At 38.7% G+C, this 24,391-nt stretch overlaps 1 protein-coding gene across 5 annotated transcripts in view; it reads right to left on the bottom strand.

Moving 5' to 3' along the window:
* The window catches only part of pod1 (coronin), a 93,668-nt gene that overhangs the window by 22,626 nt on the left and 46,651 nt on the right, over positions 1-24,391 (bottom strand). For all 5 annotated transcript variants that reach the window (XM_083134231.1, XM_083134227.1, XM_083134229.1 and 2 more), the window contains 4 exons: positions 8,739-8,968; positions 5,796-5,986; positions 2,097-2,235; positions 311-517 (listed from right to left, as the gene is read on the bottom strand). In XM_083134231.1, the coding sequence (XP_082990357.1) occupies positions 311-517; positions 2,097-2,235; positions 5,796-5,986; positions 8,739-8,968 (767 nt within the window). The remainder of the gene's footprint in view (positions 1-310; positions 518-2,096; positions 2,236-5,795; positions 5,987-8,738; positions 8,969-24,391) is intronic.

Below are 24,391 nucleotides of genomic sequence, written 5' to 3' on the forward strand. Positions count from 1 at the left end.
AAGTGGGATCTGAACAGACCCCCCTTGATTACAAGGCAGCGATGCTACCACTACACCATCGGGTGTACCCCTGTAATGCATTTGGGCATTGGAATTTCGCAAATGCCAAAATAGCAAGCAGAAGTGCTAATGAACAATTGAATTGCTACTCTACACAGAGAGGCTAATCTGGACAAGGGTAAGCTTGGAATTCACATTATTGTGTTTCCGTTAGATGTTTGAAACGTAACTCTTTATCTTCATCACCAAAACAGAAACAATCTTGGTAGTATTGAACGAAACAGGAAGGTATTATACAAGAAGACCTTACCTTTATTCTTGGCACAGTGAACGATAATGGTTCAATAGAATTGTTGGTGAGTCGGAGAGCTCGAGCAAATTCCACACTCTGAACGTCGCATATGTTCTTCGGAAGAAACGACAGGCCCTGATGCAGAGTGTTGCACCGGTGATGGCTGAGAGGGCAAAGATATGGCTGTTCCTCGGTTACCTCAAAGGCATAGATGGTCGAATCTCCCTGCAATGGACAAAGAAGAGATTAAACATGTCCACAAAAATTACAAGGCAAGAACATGGCCGAAAAATGTAATCTTGAGACTTAAATATAGAGTTCTTGACTTCACACGCAGACTTTCTCACCATCTTTCTGAGCTTCTGTAAACACACTTGCCTCACAAAGACATGATATGCCATTGCAATTTATTATTATTATTATTAGGTATGGGACAGATTAATCGGTACTCTATCGGTATCAGCTAATATAGGCATACCGGTGTATTGGTTTAAAGTTACCGATTATTGTACCAATCCGATATATCTCTAAATATCTTAAAATTTACTGCAAAATTCTGCCATTTTGTTGTAATTTTTATGGATAATCCATAATCCAAACTTTTTAAAAAAGTAAATGTCTAAATATGCAGCTTCTTTTGAACTGCAGTCACCTGGAAACAAACATTTATTAAGGAGGTCAATGAACCATTTGGAATTTTATTTTGGATCAGTAAATATCGGTATCGGTAAATTTTATATCGATACATTATAGGTATTGGCCAAAATTTCATAACGGCCCACCCTTTTATTATTATTATTTGAAAAAAAAAAAATCTTTCCCAGTGAAGTTTCCGGCATGTGCATGGATCTTCTATGCGAGTGTATCTTCACCAATTTCACGCAATGTAAAATTTAGAAAACATCACAACTGCACATACAAAAGGCAACAATGAATGTTATAGAAAAGCTGCTTATTAATACAGTAAAGCTGTCCGTGTCAGATATTATAAATTCAAATCCATACTTTCGGGCTCCTATAATAGAGTGTAGCATCAAGTGTATGATTTCATTTTATAATGGCTGGAAAATGTAAAATCCAGAAGACTATTTAATTGGGACGATGATGTTTATTATGCAAGGTGCAGCAGCATTCATAGTGTTATTTGAGTAGAAAATGACTACGATGCTGGCAACAATGTGCAGCTGGTGTCATTACACTGTATACGAATTGCCATTTCCAGTAGACTGTGCTTCAGTTGTTGTTTGTTGTTACTCTGTGCAGTGTGGTGGATTTCTTGCGACAGACCATTCCACAGAAAATGATCTCCTGTAATGGTGGCCAGCTCAATCTTCAGATTTCTCCTCTTTGAACTACTATGTGTGTGTGTTTTTTAAGCAAGAAATATTCCAAAACACGTCATGCGATGATTTTGGAAATGAAGGATTGCATCAGAGATGTCGTTATCAGTATGAGTAACAGACGGTGTCTGATGCTACAAGGAAGAATGTGTGATGCGCTGTGGCACACATTTGCCAGGTATTCATATTCAAACAGTAACTGGTAAATGACATTCCTTTCTGTACAATTAGGTACTAAGGTCATTCAATAAAAATGCTTTTATTTTCACATGTAATTGTGACTTTAAATTATGCTATGAATGTTGCTGCACCCGGTATAATATGGGAAAATGTAAAATTGGGAACGTTGAATTGAGGGTTCCACTGCAAACAACTTCTGCAACATACACTAATTTACAAATCAGTTAGAAATTGCTTTTAGTATTTTAGAATTTTGACAAGCACTGTTTGGAAATAATACTCACCTTGCCTGTTACAAAAAGGGTCGAGCTATCTTCATCATAAAAAGGAATAAGAATGGCTGGGGACACATCTAGGCCAACTGTGCCCACAGGGGTGTTTATATCATCCAAACTGTAAACTGATATCTGTCTCTCAGACACTCTAAAAAAAAATATGCAAGGTTTCAGGAATAATACCAACAATAGAAGTATTAATGTTACATGCATAAAAAAAAATGAATACGTTAATTCAATACAACTAAAACAAGCATAAAGGCTTGAAGATTTAATCACGCCAAATGATTTTTGCTACTTTTGAACTTGTTTTATTTGTATTGCATTCACAGTGTTAGTGGTGATATCAGGCACAATCAGGAAGAATCGATATTCAGGAACATGTATGTAGAAAACCTTAAAATGTAGTTGCACTGTACAGGATGTCCAAAAAAGAACTCCAGGGTTTTGAATTCATTGTATTTTATTACATTCTGAATTATAAAGGGTGTTCCAACAAAAGCAACGGATTTAATATGCCTAATAGAATATTATTTTTTTTAAAAAAAAAGAACGACAAATATTTTTACATCATTACAAAGGGTAAATGTTCCGATTTAAGAATGCCAAGTTTGATTTACGCAACATGTCTAGTGGTTGGCTTGGTAACACTGTTCTTACAAGTTCCTTTATCAGTGATTAATGCAGCTTAGTTGACATGGAGCATTACACAAAGGAACAACATGTTTTGATGGTGAAAACGCATTACACGAATGGCGAGTGTTATGCAGAGACTGTTAGGAAGCTTCGTGCAATCTTGGATGTGAAAGTGCACCTAATGAGAGTACAGGTTGGAAGTTGATCAAGAAATTTGAGGGAACAGGTTCGACAGCAGACATTAAAACACCACGTTCTCGATCTAGCCAGGGGACATATGTCAGATGTCACCTTTCATTCTTAAATCGGAACATTTACCCGTTGTAATGGTGTAAAAATATTTGCCATTTTGTAAATATACAGTATTTTCTTAAGCATATTAAATCCGTCGCTTTTATTGGGACACCCTATACTTGTATGTAACTTATTTTATAGAAGTTGCATGCAGCTCTACAAACATCAAACCAATACATAACTTCAGTCCACACTCAGGTAAGCATATATCTGTAGAAATTTCATCTATGGTTGGGATTATTAATTGGCACAGGTGGTCAAGTGACTGGATTTTTTTAGCTGCAGTCTTTTATGCAGCACAAAAAAAAAGGTGCCACATCGGAGCTTCTCAGCGGCCCAGGAATGGGACCTACTCTAGTTGTGTCTGAAAGGTACAAAGACCAGACTTGAAGTATAGTCTTGACGGAAGTGATGTCACCTAGTGCAGTACGAAAGTGGCAATTAAACGAGCAACCGAGACCACAGTGCGGAGCACGCATCGTTGCAGGCTTGAGTGACTCCTGCACTCCTCGTTCATTTGTTTGAAATCACGCAGGCAGCAAGTTGTTGGTTCAAGTTCTTCTAATGTGTGGAAATGTATGTATGAGAACATTTTAAAATGCTAGATGACATCTATGGTGAAAAACAAGTGTTTAAAATGCAGGGAAAACAACACATCCTTAGTTTTATCTACTGATCGTAATTGCCGCTGCAGTCTAAGTGCAATTTGAAAGACTTTCACTTCCAGTCCACGAATTCAAGACTGAACTGCGAGACCATACTCGGAGTATGTTCACTTCAAGTACGGTCTTGCACCTTTTGGACACAGCCTCTGGCTCTCCATTTCCTGGAAATCAGAGGCACAGTATCTGCATCTATGAACAGCTTAGCCTGTACAGCTATGTGACTGCTGCCATCTGGTGAGGAATGTGTGAAGGAAAACTTACTTCTTGTTGCTTCACGCTTATGTTCAAAACGCCAATGTATGCTGCTACAAAAATGATACCTACTGCAGTGGTATGTGCTGCGGCACCATGGCTGGCTTACATTCACACCACTAAATGTTCTAATATTTTCACTGAAATGACACTTACTTGTTGGTCTACACACAGTTCTTATGCTCACCTGTACCACTAATTGCAATTGTACATTCAATCAAAAATATGACTGTTACAAGGTGCGGCAGAATGGAGTCCCACATTTCACACGGTCACTGAGCATACCACAGCGTAGGTAGAGTGGGGGGGAAGGGGGAAGTCTCATTCGCTAGGCCGGGCAATAAGGTTTGCCAGTCGACACCATGCCTTGGTCAGGTGAACAACATGGATACGTAATCAAAACTTATTTCAAAAATGCCGAATCTGTGACTGCAACACAAAGAGCATTTTGTACATGCTTCCGTCTAAATCTAAATGCGGCCGTTCCAGCTCGTAAAACAATACTGAAATGGATTGCAAATTTAAGGGCAACTGGATCTGCATTACCGAAAAAACCAGCTGGCCGTCCAAGGAGCATTAGAACGCCTGAAAACATCGCTGCCGTCAGAGCGTCTATAGAGCAGTTTCCAAGGCATTCGGCTAGAAAACATGCTGCTGCACAAGGATTTCCGATCGTTCTGCGAGGCAAATTTTGCACTCAGACCTGCATATCCACCCATACAAAATGATGCTTGGACTGGGAAAGGCAGAGAACCTTGTGTTGGGGGAATCCTTGCAGCTGTGCCTTCCGACGCTATTGTGTGGAGCAGCGACGAAGTCCATTTCCATCTTTCTGGAACAGTCAACAAGCAGAATTTTTGTTACTGGGCTCCACAAAACCACCGAGAGCTACACCAAAGACCTTTTCACAGCCCGAAAGTTACAGTGTGGTGCACGATGTCCAGTTTGGGCATTGTGGGGCCATATTTTTTTGAAGAGGGTGACGCCACCGTAACTGTGACTTCCAACCGCTATTGTGGCATGTTGCAGAACATTTTCCAGCCCCAATTGGCAGAATTTTAAGAACATGATCCAGAGCACTTCTGGTTTCAGCAGGATGGGGCTACGTCCCACACTAGTCGTTGCTCCCGTGCCATTTTGCCAAGGAATGTTTCCTGGACATCTGATTTCGTTACGGTGAGAAATTGAGTGGCCGCCTGCTCCCCTGATCTGAGCCCCTGCGATTTATTTTTGTGGGGCTACCTAAAAGCTCAGGTCTACAAACACTGGCCTCAAACTTTCAAACAACTTAAGGAGGCGATAAGAGAAGAAATCGTCGCTATTCCTCGAGATATGCTGGAAAGAGTGATGCAGAACTTCAAGGAATGACTTCGGATGTGCATAGCCCATAGTGGCCGCCATTTGCATGACACAATTTTTAAAACCTAAGGAAATAAAACCATATTACGCGTACTATGTATAAATAAAAGTTGTTTTTTTGTACCTTGTACAGTTTCTTTTTAATTCACCTTTCAAATGTGGTCCATTCTGCTGCACCCGGTACTTTTTACAATAAAGTGTTTCTGAATTTGAAATATGTGCTTCTTTTTTAACTTAAGGAAAGCAACCTAACCACACTAACTTAGCGTTGCAAGTGTTAGATAGGCCTACATTCTGACTTGAGCACCACGGCATCGTGAAACAAAAAAGTTTGGAAACTCCTGCACTAGTGTTTGAAAATCTGGAGTTCTTTTTTAGCCACCCTGTGTATATGTAGAGTACTTCATTATTATTTTCTTCACTGATGTTTGTGGGTTTCTGAGCTTTCTTTAAAGATCACAAAGCAACAAAATAAAGGGACTTGAGGGGGAGGTTTACTCACTTGTCAAATCCTGTAACAACTATGTAATTTCCTTCCAAAGCCCACGTAACACGAGCTCCTCTTGCACCGGTTGGTCCTTTACCTTCTGCCAGAGGCTGACTACTTGCTCGGGGTTCGTAAACACGAAGTTTGCAGTCTTTGCACACGGTTGCACAGTACATACCACAGGGACTCCAGGCGAAGCAAAATATCTACAAAGAAAAAGAGAAAATTGCCATCACGAACAAGAGAAATTAATTACTTAATTCCCAATATACTAATGTACAGGGTTCTCTCTCATGTTTGCAAAACAAAAATGTTTTAATGTGTAAATCACAAATTTTTAAACCCTTTTTGCTCATGTCAGACCTCATCTAACATGACAAACAATGTCTCTAAAGCTCTACCTGTATTCAGTCAAACTGAATTCATGTTTTGCAGCATTAGATGCTGTTAACAGATACATAAATACGTATAGTTTCTGTTAGTTTTTGCTATTGCATTGATCTACTTGATATGAAAAATGAGAAGTATGCTGTTTGTAGTAATACCAGTACAGTCAAAAATAAACCAAACTTTTATAGTAGTATTTATTGCACATACAATACACCCTTTTACAAAACACCATCCTCAAAGTAATGACCTTGGGCAGTGCTGCACTGCTGCCAGCGTTCATACCACTTGTCAAAACAGCAGTGGAGGCCATTTTTGGTCACCTCCTTCAGAGCGCATGTTGCATACGTCTTGACTTTGTCAGCTGAAGCGAATCTCTGCTCTTTTAGCAACTGTTTCATCTTCGGAAAGGGGCAGTAATCAGCTGGGGCCAGATCCGAGAATATTGAGGCTGCAGAAGGATAGAAATGTTGTGCTTTGTGAGATATTCGTTCAGGTTGAGCAACCAGTGTGGAGCCAGTTCTTGCTTTGCCATATATAAAGTCTTTCCGACATACTGCATCTCAAAGACAATGAAGAATAGCAACATACGTATCCCAACTGACGGTTCGACCTTCAGGAATGAATTCAAAATGCACCAATCTCTGGAGTTCAAAGAAAACTTCCAGCATAACCTTTCCCTTGGTCTGCACGATTTTTTTTTGTCTGGGTGAGGATGATTTTAATGTGAATGACTGCCGTTTGGAATGTGGTTCGTACAGAAAACACCATGTTTGGAATGTGGTTCATACAGGAAACACCATGTTTCATCACCTGTAATCACTGTGGTCCACCCTATCAATCATTTCTCCACTAACTAGTGCATGCTCCTCCTGTTGCTCATCAGTTAACTTCTTAGGAACAACATGCTCACACACACACGTTGCATCTACAAATCATTTGTGAGGATAGCGTGAACCGATCCATGAGAGAATCCTGTCATGTTTGCCAAGTCATCTATCGACTGTCTGCAATTTCAACGGACCTCTTCCTGAACTCTGGCAATCATTTCTTCCGTTCTTGCTGATCTGGGTCTTCCTGGATGTGGATTATCTTCGGTGCACACGCAACCACTTGTGAATTTGGGTCCGCGACATTGATTAGCGTAACAGAGTAACAGAACGTAAATGTCTTATAAAGTTTAACACAAAATTTGATGTTCATTTCCTGCTCTTGAAGCATCATCTTACCACCTCAACGAACTGCGGTATCAGCACCAGATAGCCTTTACCGTAACGTGTTTACCTTGAGAGCTGCACGAAAGAACTGTCTGCTACACACGTCACACCACACCAGCTAACTCTCTGCGCAGCTGCACGCCAGCCATTGCAGATACAACATTGTGGTGGCCAAAGTTCGGTTTATTTTTTACTGTACTGGTAGAAATGTGCATAATCAACACAGCGAGATGCTCTATTTTTGCAAAACTTCATCAAAAAATCACAAACTACATGCTGCTGGATGATTTGGAAGATACTATAACCACGCTGCTCGAAGCTGGCAAGCACATCTTGGGTTATACAATAAAAATACAGTTTAAATGAGAGATATGTAATAGTTCGCTTTCATACATGATCCAACTTATAAACTTACATTTTGACAAAAGTGCAAAGAACACTTTGAAGCAACCTCGAATGTCACAGTTTACATTCTGAACTAATTCCTTCACTTGTCTCTGGTACAGAAAAAAAACAGGCAACCTCTCAGGGTTTTACAACGGTCCCGCGCATGCACGATACACAACATCCTGTATGACAAGAACTGGTCATAATACAATGTCATGCTACAATACAAAATATATTGAAGGTATAAAACATGTATGTTTAGCTATACATCTGAAGATATAATAAAATACAAAATATAATTAAGGTAAAACTAATAAAGGGGCACTTAAAAAGAACGCCCACGTAGGGATTTGAACCTGGAACCGTACATAACATACTGCAATCGCAAAATGGAGTTCTGTGTGTGAATATGAACACAACTGCAAATTATCACAAATGTTTATTTCTTCTTCTTTTTTTTTCAGGATTGTTGTTCAGTGGAACTTGCCACATCCACTAATATTCCAAGATTCCCAAGGACCCTTCTGCAGTGGAAACTACAGAGCGTAGACAATGGTGAAACTCAGTGGGCATTTGGCCTTTCCCATTGATGGGTTTTAACAAAGCTCATTGTCAACTTCAGTTGCAGTATGAACATAAACACAAACAATATTGGCAGAAATAAAATAGGTAATTTAGTTAATTCATAGCAGTGGTTCTCATACTGTCACCATGCTATTTTATATTGTAAGTAGTGGCACCAATCAATCTTTTAATGACCACAACACCCCTTACCAGATGCATTGTATTGTATTAGTGGATCTTAATGTTCATAAGAGTAAATATTCACACAATACTATTTTCAACAATTTCCATCACCACCAGAAGTATAAAACAACATCCATTGGCGGCAATATCAAAAAAAAAAAACAAGTAGTAAAAAATTAAGCTCCATAATACATGCATATAAGGTTCTAAATGTGTATACCTGGTCAGTGTGTCCTTCCAACACAATTTTGGATTCCTTTTCAACCAAGTCCCAGATTCTTATTGTCATGTCGTAAGAACCAGATGCTAAGACGTCTTCGGCCAGGGGATGGAACTTCACAAAGTAAATCTTCTCCGAATGTCCAGTCAGAATATCCTTGGGCGAGTTAGTCGGTTCTAGCAGTCCATCTTCTGGTACATGCCACAAACGGATTGTCCCGTCGTCACATGCTGTAGAACAAGTTCCAGAATGCAACTCAAATTATTCAATATTTAAAATGGCGTAAGTAATATCAGTTGGAACCATTATGCATACCGATGCCGATACTCTTTACCACCATTGTGAATGCTTGAAAATTGTAATAATTGAAAGTTGTTTAAAATATTAATTAATGTTAGTGTGCAAGTATTTTACACCAATTAGATGCATAAGCTTACCAGAGTTTGCTTAAAAATATTTCAATAATTACATCAGAATATTAAAATCTAGTGTAAAATTAAAAAAACTTCCATTTTGCATAATTTCTATGATTACTAGAATTTGCGAAAGTGTCAGAAGGCAATTTTGCTGACCCTGTGAAGGACAAAATGCTATAAAACTATGAGCTGATATCAGTACATATTCCAACCGATATTTTCCAATAGATACCACAGCCGATACTGACATATCATCATTGGTTAGCTCAGCCCAAGTGTAAGGTTTAAATAAGAAAACAATATTCATTTATTTAATAAGTTTCAAAGTTGAAACATTATATTATATCCTGTGCTAGTGCTTGCAATTAGGAAAATACTCAAACCATGAATGCAAGTGTTTGGGTACCAAATGGAGAAAGAACAGATTAATCAACACCCGTGCTTCTTTACTGGGAAGGTTCTGGTACTGTTCAAGCTTTCAGACTGAAGTGACACGCGACAAACGAAACTTGGGTTTCAGGGATATTTCACACGTTGCTTGAGGGTTTCAGCAATTGAATTCAGCTTGTGCAGCAAGTCATATTACTACGGTGCGAAACATTTGATGTCGATTGGTTTGTTCTGAAGCGACATGTGTCATAGATCACTTCGGAAGTAACAAGAGACAAGTAACATGGGCCCAATGCAATCTGTTTGTACGCGATACCAATAGATTAAGGCGATATGATGCACATTATTTTGAAAAAAATTCCCAGAACGAGCAACAGGGAACGGACAGTCGTGTTGCTTTGTTGCGAAAGATTGTATTTATTTCCGAGTTTGTTTCCAAGTCACACATGTCGCTTCTAGCTTCTAGTGTGTCGGTTGTCACTTTAGTTCAAAAGCTCCCTCATTGTGTTAATCTTCAGAACTACTCAAAATATTATAGTACATTCATAAATGAATGTGCATCCATGTATTCACTCACACTCTCTCTCTCTCTCTCTCTCTCTCTCTCTCTCTCTCTCACACACACACACACACACACACACACACACACACACACACACACACACACACACACACACACACACACACACACACACACACACACACACACACACACACACACACACACACACACACACACACACACACACACACACACACACACACACACACACACACACACACACACACACACACACACACACACACACACACACACACACACACACACACACACACACACACACACACACACACACACACACACACACACACACACACACACACACACACACACACACACACACACACACACACACACACACACACACACACACACACACACACACACACACACACACACACACACACACACACACACACACACACACACACACACTCTCTCTCTCTCACTCACTCACTCACTCACTCTCTCTCTCTCTCTCTCTCTCTCTTTTCTTTCATTAAAATGAAATGTTATTGTTTTATTCTAACGTATAAAAAAGTTGTCAGTACAGTGTACCATTGTGTACCACCAGAAAAAAAGGACTGACCAACGGCTCCAACAATACACATATTTTATGGTGAATAATATACCAAATTTTGGTACAAAAACTTAGACCCTTTATAGATTCAAAATCCATATACGTATAAAATTGCATTTTGGTGTCATAATTACAACTGAGCTGATGCCAATACAAATGCCATTATTCTTACAGATGGCTCGAATACTGCAACAAAAATTATTAATCTACATAAAAATTTCAATTGCAATTATATTACATCAAAATACTTTTGTCCTTGATACAGAGTCTGATGAAGACCGTGCTAGAAGGTTGAAATATTACGTTTTAGTTTATGTTTTTAATAAAATAAATTACTGCCTTGGTCAGCATATTTAGTTTTTCATAATCATGGAAACAAGGCTTAATGGCGTTATAACTAGATTTTTGCACTAAAATGTTCGAAGAATTGCATCAGAATATTAAAATAGTTGTCATTTAATCACAAAAGATATATTTTTCACACAACAAAATAAATGAATGCTTCGTATTTTGCCTCATTTAGAGGTTAATTGTGACTCCGTAAAAGGTTCTTGTGGTATATTTTGGGGACCTGTGAGATATCCAGATCCCAGAAGCGTTGGTTGGTATCGGTCAAGAGACCCTAGTTATAATGTTAAATACAATCTCAAATTTTATTATAAGTAAACAGTACAGTACATAATACAGTAAATCCTCGTTAACACCAACTCGCTTAAGATGAACACTCGGTTAACATGAACAAAATGTTGGTCCCGGCAGGGATGTATTATATCTTATAGAAAGTTTTATCGGTTAGCGCGAATTTCGGTTACTTCGAATTATGAACGGTTTTTTTAGTCCGTTGCGTCATTAGATCTCATTTAACACGAACTTTCAAAGTTCTTCATATTTTCTTTCTGTTGTTCTTCTGTCATTCCTCTGATAGGTATGTAAGAAATCGCTCAACAATCTCTATCATCTTGTCAACAATCAACTTATACAGTACTGTAACCAACAGATTCAGATTAACAATGTGTTCAAATGTGTTTTTCTATTCTTTAAAACGTAGCCAGTACGAGTAACATCAAGTTGCAAGCAGTAAGTTACCAGGCATTTGCGTTTCCGTCTGCGATAGCGCAATATAGAGGAATTTTAGTAGACCTAGTGGCCGGGTACTGCATCATCATTTGGAGCTCGAATCATCATTTGGAGCTCGATCGCCTTAATGGATTTCTTTCGTAAGGCATGAGCAGTGTTGATAACTCCTTACCCGAAAAAATCACCAAGGTTGTGGCGCTTGTTGTAGTTTTTTATGATGTATATTTTGAGGGCAGAGTTGGTGATACTGTGGGTTTACTGTAGCTTTTTATGAGGGGGGGGTCTATTGCCCTCTGTTTACATCTGGCAACACTACCGTAGATTGACAGTGTTGTTAACCTACTGGGTTTTTTCACTGTAAATTTTCATCAAAGGACCTGAGGGGTCCATGTATTTTTTATGTCTGGCAATACTGTTGGGGGGGCCTAGTGTTGGCGATACTGTGGGTTTTTACTGTAGCCTTTTATGAGGGGGGTCTATTGCCCTCTGTTTACATCTGGCAATTTTATTGGATGTTTTTTTTTTTGAGGCTCGAAATTATTATTTGAGGCTTGAAATCATAATTTGAGGCTCGTCGGTGTTGCGTACCCACTCCACAAAAATTCTACTATATGATCTTTCACTGGCTAACCTAATCTAATCTAACCTAACCTAACCTAACCTAACCTAACCTAACCTACTCTAACCTAACCTAACCTAACCTAACCTAACCTACTCTAACCTAACCTAACCTAACCTAACCTAACCTAACCTAACCTAACCTACTCTAACCTAACCTAACCTAACCTAACCTAACCTACTCTAACCTAACCTAACCTAACCTACTCTAACCTAACCTAACCTAACCTAACCTAACCAGATCTAACCTAGCCTAAAGCAAGAAGCTGGCAACCTTGCTTGAGGCTTGCCTTACAGTGCATAAAGCAAGGTTGCTAACCTACTGGTATTTTTGCCATAACTTTTTACAAAAAAAAAAGAGAGAGGAGAGAAAGAGAGGGAAGAGTTAAGCGTATTATCTGCTTTCATGTCAGATTTTACCAACCTGTGAGCTGTAGTGTTTAGGTGACAAGCGACCTGCTCAAATAGGAATTGGCAGCACTGACTTATAAACCCACTGGGTCCTCTTGGCATGTTTTTTCATGATGTGTTGCCAGACTATTGGGCATCTTGGCGTATACAATGTATATATTTTGAGAGGGGGGTTATAGCTTTTTATGCTGTACGAATACTAAAAACTTGACAGTGACAACCAACAGAGTAAATAAACCTACATGCAGAAACTAACAACACTAGTTTCTGACAGTGAATTTGAAATAAAATATTAAACAAAATACATGAGTAAGCACTGTGATTACAAATAATACCAGTGTTATACCCCCCCCCCCCACTCCAACTGGACAACTGGGGGAAATAATTGTACAACAATTTGTACCTAATTGTACAATACTTGTACCTAATTGTACAACATATACACAGACATAAAAGAAAGAGTTTTCCCGTAACTTACTTCATGATTTTACAACTGTGAAAAGAAAGCATATGTGTTCTGTATGCACATATTTATTCTTATTTTTCGAAGTTGAATGAAAACACGTGTTTTTACGCTCTCGTAATACTGACCTTGCCCCAGTGATTTTAAATTGCTTCCATCCGCTTTTTTTTCTGTGTTATTTCCGCATGCACGCAACATTCGCTTTCAATAGACAGAAGGAGTGTTAGTATAGCAGGCTCCGAGTTTACAATTTATTAAATTAAACAATAATTTATGTAAGAATATACTTGTACTTACCGAACACAAAATAATAAAAAGCACATGTGAATGTTTGCGTGTGTTCATGTTATATGACGACTGAGTAAAAAAATAATGTTGACTCCCCGAAAGATAAAAGTTCCGGGTTCGACATCAGATGCATGCAAATTTTATGTTTTGCTAGAGGAGAAGAGGGGAGAGGGGAGGGGAGGGGGTACTATTAGCGCCATCTATTAGCAAACAATAGAAATAAAAAAGTAGGGTCAAACTTTTTCAACACCCAAAAATTTTAAACGTCCTCGTTTAGTAATACGATTAGCTGAAGATGTTTGAAGGAGTACTCTTAGTCGACGAAGCTAGTTGCTAGGGCCCATATATTGCTAAAATGTTCTTTGATTTGCATATTTCTCATACCGCCATATGTTGTTCTAGTTGACTTCTTCCAAAAAAATGCTAATTAGCGAGAGTTAATTAAGCAAGGCAAGTAAAAGAAGCAAATAGGACAATATGTGGCGGCGTGGAAATATGTAAAAATTCGATTCAGAGATGGATCGAATTAAAATTGGAGGATATTTTGCATTTTTTCCTATAATGTACAAAACAATTTACCGTACATAATTTTTTCTATTTACAACAGTATAAAATAAGAGGAATGTGTGACAATATCCATATTAATTAGGAAGGTATATTGTATGCTAAGTTAGCTAATTGTATCTTCTACAGCTTCACTGTTTAGAAGAAAGATGGAAAAAAGAGAGCTCTACAAAAACTAACGCTCTTAACAATATTGTACACCCATAAAAATTATATATAAATAAGCCATAAGCGTATTATCTGCTTTCATGTCAGATTTTCCCGACCTGTGAGCTGTAGTGTTTAGGCGACAAGCGAGGCGCTCAAATATAATACCGTTGACAATATTGTACGCCCCGTAAAAATTATATATAAATAAGCCATAAGCGTATTATCTGCTTTCATGTCAGATTTTCCCGACCTGTGAGCTGTAGTGTTTAGGTGACAAGCGACGCGCTCAAATATAATACCGTTGACAATATTGTACGCCCTGTGAAAATTATATATAAATAAGCCATAAGCGTATTATCTGCTTTCATGTCAGATTTTCCCGACCTGTGAGCTGTAGTGTTTAGGTGACAAGCGACGTGCTCAAATATAATACCGTTGACAATATTGTACGCCCCGTGAAAATTATATATAAATAAGCCATAAGCGTATTATCTGCTTTCATGTCAGATTTTCCCGACCTGTGAGCTGTAGTGTTTAGGTGACAAGCGACGCGCTCAAATATAATACCGTTGACAATATTGTACGCCCCGTGAAAATTATATATAAATAAGCCATAAGCGTATTATCTGCTTTCACGTCAGATTTTCCCGACCTGTGAGCTGTAGTGTTTAGGTGACAAGCGACGCGCTCAAATATAATACCGTTGACAATATTGTACGCCCCGTGAAAATTATATATAAATAAGCCATAAGCGTATTATCTGCTTTCATGTCAGATTTTTCCGACCTGTGAGCTGTAGTGTTTAGGTGACAAGCGACGCGCTCAAATATAATACCGTTGACAATATTGTACGCCCCGTGAAAATTATATATAAATAAGCCATAAGCGTATTATCTGCTTTCACGTCAGATTTTCCCGACCTGTGAGCTGTAGTGTTTAGGTGACAAGCGCCGTGCTCAAATATAATACCGTTGACAATATTGTACGCCCCGTGAAAATTATATATAAATAAGCCATAAGCGTATTATCTACTTTCATGTCAGATTTTCCCGACCTGTGAGCTGTAGTGTTTAGGTGACAAGCGACGCGCTCAAATATAATACCGTTGACAATATTGTACGCCCCGCGAAAATTATATATAAATAAGCCATAAGCGTATTATCTACTTTCACGTTAGATTTTCCCAACCTGTGAGCTGTAGTGTTTAGGTGACAAGCGACCTGCTCAAATATAATACCGTTGACAATATTGAACGTATATTGTATTGTATAGGAGACTAGAAGCATATAATTTGGCGAAAAAAAAAAAAACCAAGTAAGGTCATAGAAAATAGTTAAAAAAAAGGTGAACAATTATATTTTGCATTGCACAGCATTAGGTATTAAATAACATACCCCCAAAAAATCTCTGCATTATGCGTTCTGTAAAAAATTGCCCTACGTGCCAAACTGCTGTGTTAAGTAAACATTTTCAAAAGCACTGTCGTACTTGTGTGCCGGGAAAGTAAATATGTGCGACCAAACTGTGCTCTAAGTGTGGAATAAATTTTACTATTGCCAACTTCAAGTTGTTTTTTTTGACACGTATATATATTATTATTTTTTTAACGGAGGAAGAAAGTTCGTGCTTTGGAAAATGCGAGGATGTGCGTAGTGATATCATCCGACTCCTGCATAGACTTGTACCAATCATCAGTATACTGTCTTCTTCCCTGCCTTGCCTCGTACAGTTCGTCCGACCTATCGTTCAATTTCTCCCCTGCAGCCGAAAGCAGAATGTTGAGATCACCGCACCTCAGGCCGCTGATCTCCCGAAGATGGTCCTTGAGAAACATTTCACAAGGGATGCGAAATTCTGGCGTCGTTCTTGCTATGATTACAAGTTTCTCTACATCTCCGTTTACTGCGTGTTTAAATATTTTACATAGTAGCTCGGGCGGCAAATCAGTTATGCAAGCCATGTTGTTTTTTTTACTGTATGTTATTTATATACCCTACCCCAATTTTTGTTTCGTGTTCATGGCGATGGTGGTAGAGTGCCACACACGTAAATTTGCCGTTGCGTAGAAACGAATTTTCGTTTCGTCTCCCTCTCTCTTAGCATCATGTGTTCTACCCTGCTTGATAATCTTCGCTATTGTTGCCACATTGTTATTCCATTCCTGGACACACTCGCGCAAACATCATTGAAAACAATTGAATAGTGCTCCAGCTTGCGGTTCCCACCGTTCGGTAGGGACGCTAATGTGGCAGTATAGCACGGCGTAGTGCTTGCTTCTTTTATGCAGTGCATGTTTATTGGCTAGCTAGTAACTAGTGTTGCCAACTGTAATAATGAAGCACTATTTCTGTCATGGAAGGGAAAAAGGCAGGTAAAGTGGCGGTGAGTTTTGTTGGATTGGAAGCACCATATTTTTATTTTATACTAAGTATTTGACCGGTTTGACGTTGTGTGCGTGTATTGCGTGTGTGTATGTAAAAGTGTGTGTTTGCTAATGAACGTTAAATTCCATAATGCCTCCAGTTCTGTCGAAGTTGAAATCAAAAACCTTGCATAGCCAAGCTCGGGAAATTCTAAGCAACGTGCACGAGTTCATGAAGGAGGAAGCCAGTCATGGTGTTAGCATCCCAATAAAGCATTTTGGCAAGAGACCAGCGAACAGCAGCAACAAATTGTTCATATTTTATAATTTTGGAATTATTTAAAATAAATAAATTATGTAGCTCCAACATTATTTCAACTCTGGCTCCGGCACGTGTTCTTGTAGAAATTGCATAGAGGAGGCTGTTATTTTTACTGCTTAATGCGATACATATTGTTTTCTGTGTTAAAATTGCCATGCTTTGATGGGTGATAAGCCTATTGAAAACTGTGATTGAGCGAGATATTTTTTTGCGCTGAATAGTATTGAAATAGCATAAGAAGTCTTATTATTTATTTTATATTTTGATGTTATAGTTAGGAATATATTGATTTTCAATTTTCTGTTGCTGCGTAATGACCAGGGGGGTCGAAATAGAGCGGCATCTGCCGCCACCTCCCAGGGAGGCAAAATGACTAGCACCGGCCCTGGTTCATAACAAAAGAAAAAGCCGCGCAGCTTATCGTCTAGTGGCAGTATATGTACTTGTTATTGTTGTGGAAGCCGGCATCTTTTGTAAATGTACAACAAAGGCAACCGACTGTCGCCGATCTCAGAGAGGAAATAATAATACTGCTTCAGGAGGAGTGTTATGGTGCAATTGTAGCGGTTTAACACGTTGGCATGTTATTATCTGCCGTTGCAGTTCCATACCAGTGTATACGGGTTTTGGAAGTGAAAAGTTAGAACGCCACCAGTGCATTAAAAATGCAATGAAAAATAATATATATATTCGAAAAGTTTGGAGCAATCCAAATACCAGCAACTGATGAAACTGTGCGATGGTCTGGACATTGCAACGTTCGCCTCGGAAATAAAACCACTCGACGATTGTCGTGAAAATTCAGTTGTTGTGTTCGACGACGCCATCCTGGAAAATCAAAATGAAATTTGCAACTTTTTCACGCAAGGTCGTCACAAAAAAAATGGATTGTTTTTACTTAGCTCAAACGTTTTCCAAAATTCCAAAAACAGTTAGTACGCGACAACGCTAATTTCATATGTTTGTTTCGTCAAGATCACACCAACCTCAAGCACGCGTACGATGACTACGTAGACGGAGACATGAACTACAATTAATTTTCGGAATGCTGCTGCTCTACTTGCTGGAACGGTGACGATTTCGGATTCGTGACGATCGACATGACGAGGAAACCCAACGACGGAAAATACAGAAACAAAATCAACGACTTTCTAAACGTTGCAACGTTGTGAGAAACGACGTTTATTTATATACGTACGTACGTATATAAATAAACGTCGTTTCTCACAACGTTGCAACGTTTAGAAAGTCGTTGATTTTGTTTCTGTATTTTCCGTCGTTGGGTTTCCTCGTCATGTCGATCGTCACGAATCCGAAATCGTCACCGTTCCAGCAAGTAGAGCAGCAGCATTCCGAAAATTAATTGTAGTTCATGTCTCCGTCTACGTAGTCATCGTACGCGTGCTTGAGGTTGGTGTGATCTTGACGAAACAAACATATGAAATTAGCGTTGTCGCGTACTAACTGTTTTTGGAATTTTGGAAAACGTTTGAGCTAAGTAAAAACAATCCATTTTTTTTGTGACGACCTTGCGTGAAAAAGTTGCAAATTTCATTTTGATTTTCCAGGATGGCGTCGTCGAACACAACAACTGAATTTTCACGACAATCGTCGAGTGGTTTTATTTCCGAGGCGAACGTTGCAATGTCCAGACCATCGCACAGTTTCATCAGTTGCTGGTATTTGGATTGCTCCAAACTTTTCGAATATATATATTATTTTTCATTGCATTTTTAATGCACTGGTGGCGTTCTAACTTTTCACTTCCAAAACCCGTATACACTGGTATGGAACTGCAACGGCAGATAATAACATGCCAACGTGTTAAACCGCTACAATTGCACCATAACACTCCTCCTGAAGCAGTATTATTATTTCCTCTCTGAGATCGGCGACAGTCGGTTGCCTTTGTTGTACATTTACAAAAGATGCCGGCTTCCACAACAATAACAAGTACATATACTGCCACTAGACGATAAGCTGCGCGGCTTTTTCTTTTGTTATGAACCAGGGCCGGTGCTAGTCATTTTGCCTCCCTGGGAGGTGGCGGCAGATGCCGCTCTATTTCGACCCCCCTGGTCATTACGCAGCAACAGAAAATTGAAAATCAATATATTCCTAACTATAACATCAAAATATAAAATAAATAATAAGACTTCTTATGCTATTTCAATACTATTCAGCGCAAAAAAATATCTCGCTCAATCACAGTTTTCAATAGGCTTATCACCCATCAAAGCATGGCAATTTTAACACAGAAAACAATATGTATCGCATTAAGCAGTAAAAATAACAGCCTCCTCTATGCAATTTCTACAAGAACACGTGCCGGAGCCAGAGTTGAAATAATGTTGGAGCTACATAATTTATTTATTTTAAATAATTCCAAAATTATAAAATATGAACAATTTGTTGCTGCTGTTCGCTGGTCTCTTGCCAAAATGCTTTATTGGGATGCTAACACCATGACTGGCTTCCTCCTTCATGAACTCGTGCACGTTGCTTAGAATTTCCCGAGCTTGGCTATGCAAGGTTTTTGATTTCAACTTCGACAGAACTGGAGGCATTATGGAATTTAACGTTCATTAGCAAACACACACTTTTACATACACACACGCAATACACGCACACAACGTCAAACCGGTCAAATACTTAGTATAAAATAAAAATATGGTGCTTCCAATCCAACAAAACTCACCGCCACTTTACCTGCCTTTTTCCCTTCCATGACAGAAATAGTGCTTCATTATTACAGTTGGCAACACTAGTTACTAGCTAGCCAATAAACATGCACTGCATAAAAGAAGCAAGCACTACGCCGTGCTATACTGCCACATTAGCGTCCCTACCGAACGGTGGGAACCGCAAGCTGGAGCACTATTCAATTGTTTTCAATGATGTTTGCGCGAGTGTGTCCAGGAATGGAATAACAATGTGGCAACAATAGCGAAGATTATCAAGCAGGGTAGAACACATGATGCTAAGAGAGAGGGAGACGAAACGAAAATTCGTTTCTACGCAACGGCAAATTTACGTGTGTGGCACTCTACCACCATCGCCATGAACACGAAACAAAAATTGGGGTAGGGTATATAAATAACATACAGTAAAAAAAACAACATGGCTTGCATAACTGATTTGCCGCCCGAGCTACTATGTAAAATATTTAAACACGCAGTAAACGGAGATGTAGAGAAACTTGTAATCATAGCAAGAACGACGCCAGAATTTCGCATCCCTTGTGAAATGTTTCTCAAGGACCATCTTCGGGAGATCAGCGGCCTGAGGTGCGGTGATCTCAACATTCTGCTTTCGGCTGCAGGGGAGAAATTGAACGATAGGTCGGACGAACTGTACGAGGCAAGGCAGGGAAGAAGACAGTATACTGATGATTGGTACAAGTCTATGCAGGAGTCGGATGATATCACTACGCACATCCTCGCATTTTCCAAAGCACGAACTTTCTTCCTCCGTTAAAAAAATAATAATATATATACGTGTCAAAAAAAACAACTTGAAGTTGGCAATAGTAAAATTTATTCCACACTTAGAGCACAGTTTGGTCGCACATATTTACTTTCCCGGCACACAAGTACGACAGTGCTTTTGAAAATGTTTACTTAACACAGCAGTTTGGCACGTAGGGCAATTTTTTACAGAACGCATAATGCAGAGATTTTTTGGGGGTATGTTATTTAATACCTAATGCTGTGCAATGCAAAATATAATTGTTCACCTTTTTTTTAACTATTTTCTATGACCTTACTTGGTTTTTTTTTTTTTCGCCAAATTATATGCTTCTAGTCTCCTATACAATACAATATACGTTCAATATTGTCAACGGTATTATATTTGAGCAGGTCGCTTGTCACCTAAACACTACAGCTCACAGGTTGGGAAAATCTAACGTGAAAGTAGATAATACGCTTATGGCTTATTTATATATAATTTTCGCGGGGCGTACAATATTGTCAACGGTATTATATTTGAGCGCGTCGCTTGTCACCTAAACACTACAGCTCACAGGTCGGGAAAATCTGACATGAAAGTAGATAATACGCTTATGGCTTATTTATATATAATTTTCACGGGGCGTACAATATTGTCAACGGTATTATATTTGAGCACGGCGCTTGTCACCTAAACACTACAGCTCACAGGTCGGGAAAATCTGACGTGAAAGCAGATAATACGCTTATGGCTTATTTATATATAATTTTCACGGGGCGTACAATATTGTCAACGGTATTATATTTGAGCGCGTCGCTTGTCACCTAAACACTACAGCTCACAGGTCGGAAAAATCTGACATGAAAGCAGATAATACGCTTATGGCTTATTTATATATAATTTTCACGGGGCGTACAATATTGTCAACGGTATTATATTTGAGCGCGTCGCTTGTCACCTAAACACTACAGCTCACAGGTCGGGAAAATCTGACGTGAAAGCAGATAATACGCTTATGGCTTATTTATATATAATTTTCACGGGGCGTACAATATTGTCAACGGTATTATATTTGAGCGCGTCGCTTGTCACCTAAACACTACAGCTCACAGGTCGGGAAAATCTGACATGAAAGCAGATAATACGCTTATGGCTTATTTATATATAATTTTCACGGGGCGTACAATATTGTCAACGGTATTATATTTGAGCACGTCGCTTGTCACCTAAACACTACAGCTCACAGGTCGGGAAAATCTGACATGAAAGCAGATAATACGCTTATGGCTTATTTATATATAATTTTCACAGGGCGTACAATATTGTCAACGGTATTATATTTGAGCGCGTCGCTTGTCACCTAAACACTACAGCTCACAGGTCGGGAAAATCTGACATGAAAGCAGATAATACGCTTATGGCTTATTTATATATAATTTTTACGGGGCGTACAATATTGTCAACGGTATTATATTTGAGCGCCTCGCTTGTCGCCTAAACACTACAGCTCACAGGTCGGGAAAATCTGACATGAAAGCAGATAATACGCTTATGGCTTATTTATATATAATTTTTATGGGTGTACAATATTGTTAAGAGCGTTAGTTTTTGTAGAGCTCTCTTTTTTCCATCTTTCTTCTAAACAGTGAAGCTGTAGAAGATACAATTAGCTAACTTAGCATACAATATACCTTCCTAATTAATATGGATATTGTCACACATTCCTCTTATTTTATACTGTTGTAAATAGAAAAAATTATGTACGGTAAATTGTTTTGTACATTATAGGAAAAAATGCAAAATATCCTCCAATTTTAATTCGATCCATCTCTGAATCGAATTTTTACATATTTCCACGCCGCCACATATTGTCCTATTTGCTTCTTTTACTTGCCTTGCTTAATTAACTCTCGCTAATTAGCATTTTTTTGGAAGAAGTCAACTAGAACAACATATGGCGGTATGAGAAATATGCAAATCAAAGAACATTTTAGCAATATATGGGCCCTAGCAACTAGCTTCGTCGACTAAGAGTACTCCTTCAAACATCTTCAGCTAATCGTATTACTAAACGAGGACGTTTAAAATTTTTGGGTGTTGAAAAAGTTTGACCCTACTTTTTTATTTCTATTGTTTGCTAATAGATGGCGCTAATAGTACCCCCTCCCCTCCCCTCTCCCCTCTTCTCCTCTGCTGTATGACAAATAGCACAAACATAAAAATCAAGATTTTGGAGAGCAAAACATAAAATTTGCATGCATCTGATGTCGAACCCGGAACTTTTATCTTTCGGGGAGTCAACATTATTTTTTTACTCAGTCGTCATATAACATGAACACACGCAAACATTCACATGTGCTTTTTATTATTTTGTGTTCGGTAAGTACAAGTATATTCTTACATAAATTATTGTTTAATTTAATAAATTGTAAACTCGGAGCCTGCTATACTAACACTCCTTCTGTCTATTGAAAGCGAATGTTGCGTGCATGCGGAAATAACACAGAAAAAAAAGCGGATGGAAGCAATTTAAAATCACTGGGGCAAGGTCAGTATTACGAGAGCGTAAAAACACGTGTTTTCATTCAACTTCGAAAAATAAGAATAAATATGTGCATACAGAACACATATGCTTTCTTTTCACAGTTGTAAAATCATATTAAATTGTACATGAAGTAAGTTACGGGAAAACTCTTTCTTTTATGTCTGTGTATATGTTGTACAATTAGGTACAAGTATTGTACAATTAGGTACAAATTGTTGTACAATTATTTCCCCCAGTTGTCCAGTTGGAGTGGGGGGGGGGGGTATAACACTGGTATTATTTGTAATCACAGTGCTTACTCATGTATTTTGTTTAATATTTTATTTCAAATTCACTGTCAGAAACTAGTGTTGTTAGTTTCTGCATGTAGGTTTATTTACTCTGTTGGTTGTCACTGTCAAGTTTTTAGTATTCGTACAGCATAAAAAGCTATAACCCCCCTCTCAAAATATATACATTGTATACGCCAAGATGCCCAATAGTCTGGCAACACATCATGAAAAAACATGCCAAGAGGACCCAGTGGGTTTATAAGTCAGTGCTGCCAATTCCTATTTGAGCAGGTCGCTTGTCACCTAAACACTACAGCTCACAGGTTGGTAAAATCTGACATGAAAGCAGATAATACGCTTAACTCTTCCCTCTCTTTCTCTCCTCTCTCTTTTTTTTTTGTAAAAAGTTATGGCAAAAATACCAGTAGGTTAGCAACCTTGCTTTATGCACTGTAAGGCAAGCCTCAAGCAAGGTTGCCAGCTTCTTGCTTTAGGCTAGGTTAGATCTGGTTAGGTTAGGTTAGGTTAGGTTAGGTTAGAGTAGGTTAGGTTAGGTTAGGTTAGAGTAGGTTAGGTTAGGTTAGGTTAGGTTAGGTTAGAGTAGGTTAGGTTAGGTTAGGTTAGAGTAGGTTAGGTTAGGTTAGGTTAGGTTAGGTTAGGTTAGAGTAGGTTAGGTTAGGTTAGGTTAGGTTAGGTTAGAGTAGGTTAGGTTAGGTTAGGTTAGATTAGATTAGGTTAGCCAGTGAAAGATCATATAGTAGAATTTTTGTGGAGTGGGTACGCAACACCGACGAGCCTCAAATTATGATTTCAAGCCTCAAATAATAATTTCGAGCCTCAAAAAAAAAAACATCCAATAAAATTGCCAGATGTAAACAGAGGGCAATAGACCCCCCTCATAAAAGGCTACAGTAAAAACCCACAGTATCGCCAACACTAGGCCCCCCCAACAGTATTGCCAGACATAAAAAATACATGGACCCCTCAGGTCCTTTGATGAAAATTTACAGTGAAAAAACCCAGTAGGTTAACAACACTGTCAATCTACGGTAGTGTTGCCAGATGTAAACAGAGGGCAATAGACCCCCCCCTCATAAAAAGCTACAGTAAACCCACAGTATCACCAACTCTGCCCTCAAAATATACATCATAAAAAACTACAACAAGCGCCACAACCTTGGTG

This window comes from Lepisma saccharinum, chromosome 13 (genome assembly GCF_977018435.1).
Source record: "Lepisma saccharinum chromosome 13, izLepSacc3.1, whole genome shotgun sequence".
Classification (NCBI taxonomy): domain Eukaryota; kingdom Metazoa; phylum Arthropoda; class Insecta; order Zygentoma; family Lepismatidae; genus Lepisma; species Lepisma saccharinum.